General features: G+C 41.3%; 1 protein-coding gene across 1 annotated transcript in view; it reads left to right on the top strand.

The window, feature by feature from the left end:
- Positions 1-4,230, top strand: part of tbc1d8 (TBC1 domain family member 8) — a gene marked incomplete in the record, with an annotated part of 36,360 nt that overhangs the window by 2,061 nt on the left and 30,069 nt on the right. The window contains 4 exon segments of the mRNA XM_014033570.1: positions 472-582; positions 657-775; positions 875-1,103; positions 1,181-1,421. Of these exon segments, the coding sequence (XP_013889024.1) occupies positions 472-582; positions 657-775; positions 875-1,103; positions 1,181-1,421 (700 nt within the window).

The raw sequence follows: 4,230 nt of genomic DNA, 5'->3' as shown, positions 1-4,230 counted from the left end.
ATTTAAAATGTAATGTGAACGTTCACATTTAAAATGTAATGTGAACGTTCATATTTAAAATGTAATGTGGACGTTCACACAAAAAGATCGGATTTTTTCAAAAAAATCTGAACTGAGCATTAAGACCTGCAGTGTGAACGTAGCTAAAGACCTCCCAGAAACTTCACCTCACTGACTACAGATCTCAACACATTCTACTCTAAATGGAGCATCAGTTGTTTTCTATTACTAAATATCATGTAATTTGTTTTATCCAAATTTAATGACAATTTATTATGTTTAAACTAAGTTTGTACTTTTACAAATTCCATTTCCATCGTTTACAGCATCTTTTCCATGTTTTTAGCCAAGCAAAGATGCCGTCTGCAAATAAAACACATCCAAACATCCTGCTCATGCTTATCGAACTGAACTGATTTATGGAGTAACCGTCTCCAGTTGACAGAAACGTCTGTGTTGTGGTCCCTGCAGGTCTGCTGGTGGGGGCGCTGGACACGGTGCTGGACTCCAACGCCAGGGTCACACCCTTCCGCATCCTGCTGCAGGTTCCTGGCTCCCAGGTCAGCTGGGTCATCGCCAGCGGTGAGTGGTCTGTGATCTGCTTTGACACGTGACGTCAGGTCAGGGTGACGGTGCTGTACCTCTGTGTTCACCAGGAGCTGCTGCAGAGGAGGTGAACAAGCACTGGGACTGGCTGGTCCACAACCTGCTTCACTCTCTGTCCGTGTTTGAGAACAAAGAGGATGCTGCTGGCTTTGTCAAAGGAAAAGTGAAGGTCTGGATGGTGCCAGTGAACATAGAAACCCTTTAAGAGACATGACTGTAATAAAACCCTGCTGTCTGAAGTGCTGACCGTAGATCGCCTCCTCTGCAGGGTCTTATTGCAGAGGAGGCTCGAGGACGCCAGGCGGCTCAGGAGGAGGATCCGGAGAAGTTCCGGGAGGCGCTGCTGAAGTTCGAGAGGCACTTCAGCCTCCCTCCCTCTGAGAAACTGGTGACGTTCTTCTCCTGCTGCTGCTGGAAGGGCCGGGTGCCTCGGCAGGGCTTCCTCTACCTCAGCATCAACCACATGGCCTTCTACTCATTCCTGCTGGGGAAGGAAGGTCTGCACAGCGTTTACACAAAACTGTACAGTCAGGGAGTCTTTAAACAGTGGTTTCTGTTCCTTTCCCTCCACCAGTGAAGTTCGTCATCCCCTGGGCAGAGGTGACACAGCTGGAGCGGCTCTCCACTGCTCTGATGACCGAGGCCATCCGGGTCACCACCCGGCAGCGGCAGAGGGAGTTCTCCATGTTCCTGAACCTGGACGAGGCCTTCGGGCTCATCTGTCAGCTGGCTGACATCACCCTGAGGCGTCTTCTGGACAGCGAAGGCCTGGAGCTGGACCGGGTTCTGCAGCAGCCCGCACAGATCACCAAGAGGTCAGAGCTGCTTCCAGTTAATGTTCTCAAATCAAACTGACCGCAGCGTCTTTAGGTCAGCTTCTTCAGTTCTTCTGCGTGTTTAACTTTGTAGTTGGACAAAAAAAACCTTCAAATCTGGACTCTTAAAACCTGATTACTCAGTACTTTTACTATTTTAAATAAAACTAGAAAATTTCTGTAGAAATTTAAATGGAGCTGGCCCAAGTGTGCCTAACTTGGAACCAAAACTTGGCCCAGGAAAACCAGAAACCCCTAAGAACTGCCTAAAATCAAAATCTCTTCAGAGGTCAACAAAGGTCATCAATATCCAGTTAAATTTATTTAATTAATGTGTTAAAGTCCATAAACATGTCATTAGATCAGTGTAGTAATTATATACACTTATTTTTATCTTTGTTAGGAAGGATATTTTATTTCACAACCAAATAAAGCAGATTCCTTTCAACTAGTAAACATTTTAACATTCACTAGTTACCATTTAATTATGAAGCATGGAGTCATAAGCTAATGTTAGCTGTTTGTGTCAAGTTACCAGCAGTATTAATGTACAACTTTTAGTAATAAACTAGATACTGCGCTCTTATTTTGAAAATCCAAACGGGTTACATCCTATTCAAATTGCGTCGGAAAACAAACTATAAATATTAAATAAATTTCTTGTAGCACATTATTGTACAGTGGTAGATACTGCGCTCTTATTTTGAAAATCCGAACGGGTTACATTCGGTACGAATTGCGTCAGCCAGGATTGCGCCCTCTGCTGGTCCGGATGTCTAAAAAACGGGACTTGTGGCGGGCATTTTTTAGTTAATTTCTCTGCAGTAATAATTCAAATCAAAAAGTTGTTGAATAGCACACTTCTCCAGTCCAAGACGGTCATTTTGATGTGACTGTTGTGGGGGTACATGCTACGGTTTGAGCTGCATTAAAGGTGGTGGAAGAAGAACAAAGAAATAAATAAAGACTAGGTGAAGAGTAATGGATTTACCAGTGCATGGCAAGTCCCAATAATACTAAACAGTTCTTGAAATGTGTTTTAAATCCTGGTGCAGGTTTTACATCAGCTAGACACCGCAGCCTCTCCCACACAAACCTTATTGTTCATGTGAGTTAAAATATCTTCAAAATCTCCAGGTGTCATTCGTGGTAGGAAGCACCTTTTATCATCTGTCACTGAAAGGCAAAGGTAGCTAATCATGCATGTTTGAGTGTTTCATGAACTAGTAAAAAATTAAATAAAAAAAGCCTTGCAGGAACTAATCATTGACTGTAGTCCTACAACTGATTAACTGTTGGAGTCAAACCAGTAGAAGTTGTCTTCCACATCCAGCTAACTTAAAAACCAACCAACACACAAATATAGCTTCAGTTCAGTCAGTGTTACAGATGTGACCTATAACGTGATGTGGGTCGGTCTGAGGGTAGTTTACACCACATCCTCTGAAGACAGGTTCTCATGCAGAAGGTTGCTGTTGAGATTTGTTCAAAACAACCACAACTTGGTCATTTCCCAACATAAAATGGTTTTAATTTTAAACCTTAACATGAAAAGTGGTGGATGATATGAATTCTTTTTAAATAATGCTAGAGTTTTAATTTATTAAAGGGATCCATGGTTAGTTGTAACATTAGNTTCCAGTCCGATACGAAGTGTCTGCTGCAGGGGAAAAACTCGCTGAAGGCCTTCAAGATCTCCATGGCCCTGGTGCTGATCGGGACCAACCCGAACTTGTTTTTTTTGAAAGGCCAGGGTCAGTACTTGGGTCAGGATCCAACAAGGCCAATCTCTTGCAAGCAAAACATCATCGACATCAACCCTTACACTTTTGAGTGCATTAAGGAGCCGGGGCTGTTCGCTATGGGACCATTGGTGGGAGACAACTTTGTTCGTTTTTTAAAGGGCGGAGCTTTAGGGATCACTTCCTGTCTGCTAAAGAGACTCAAGAAGAGGGAAAAACTCATCACTAACGGAGGGAATAACTTCATTTGAAAACACAAAGTCTGGTCTTAGGACATAGATTTGAATACMTTGGTAGAGTAAAAGTAGAAAACAAGTTTTTATTATGATTTCATCATGAATGCAACYTTTTATCATCTAAGCTTAGGCAGTTTAGAAAACCAAAAAAAGACAATGGATGTACACTAATTAGTTTCTAATGAAACCATGAAAAAAAAAAGCTTTCTAGAGTCTTGTCCGACTTTATATTTAGTCTTCTTATGTCCAAGCTACTGTGTGCCAACGTTTTATGGTCGGCCTGTAATCTTCTAATGGTACGAGACCATATTTTCATCAGGGTTATTTATTCATTCACCAGGTGTCTTCGATGGATCTACCAACAACATTCAGTTCCTTCAAAGTCTTTTAGCTTCGTCGTTCAGGGGTAAGACAATGACATCGTTTCAGTCCATTCACTTTAGTTTTCGTCAGGTAAAAGATGTCGTTTACACACCACCTTAGAAAACATATCAACTTACTGTAACTCAGTCATTCGCAGTCTTAGTAATATGGCAAGAGCTTTATTTCAGAATTTATGAGCCACAATTTAAAGCTAAAATGTCTTAATGTTTCTGATTACTGAGCTGGTTCTAGTCTTATTTTCAAAATATCCTGATTTCAGGTGTTACTGTAGACAGCTGCATCCAGTTTACTGAATCTGACCTGCTGTTTTGTTGATATTGCTACTTAAATATTTTTTTAATTTAGAAATTTATTCATTTCATTTGTAACACTTATATACATAACAAGGAACAAAAACATGCAATGAATCACAGATTTCTATGCAAACATTATTGCTTACTGATACAA

This window comes from Austrofundulus limnaeus, unplaced genomic scaffold (genome assembly GCF_001266775.1).
Source record: "Austrofundulus limnaeus strain Quisiro unplaced genomic scaffold, Austrofundulus_limnaeus-1.0 Scaffold1774, whole genome shotgun sequence".
Taxonomy (NCBI): domain Eukaryota; kingdom Metazoa; phylum Chordata; class Actinopteri; order Cyprinodontiformes; family Rivulidae; genus Austrofundulus; species Austrofundulus limnaeus.
Note: the sequence above shows the minus strand (reverse complement) of the source record. Positions and strands in the feature narration are given on the sequence as shown.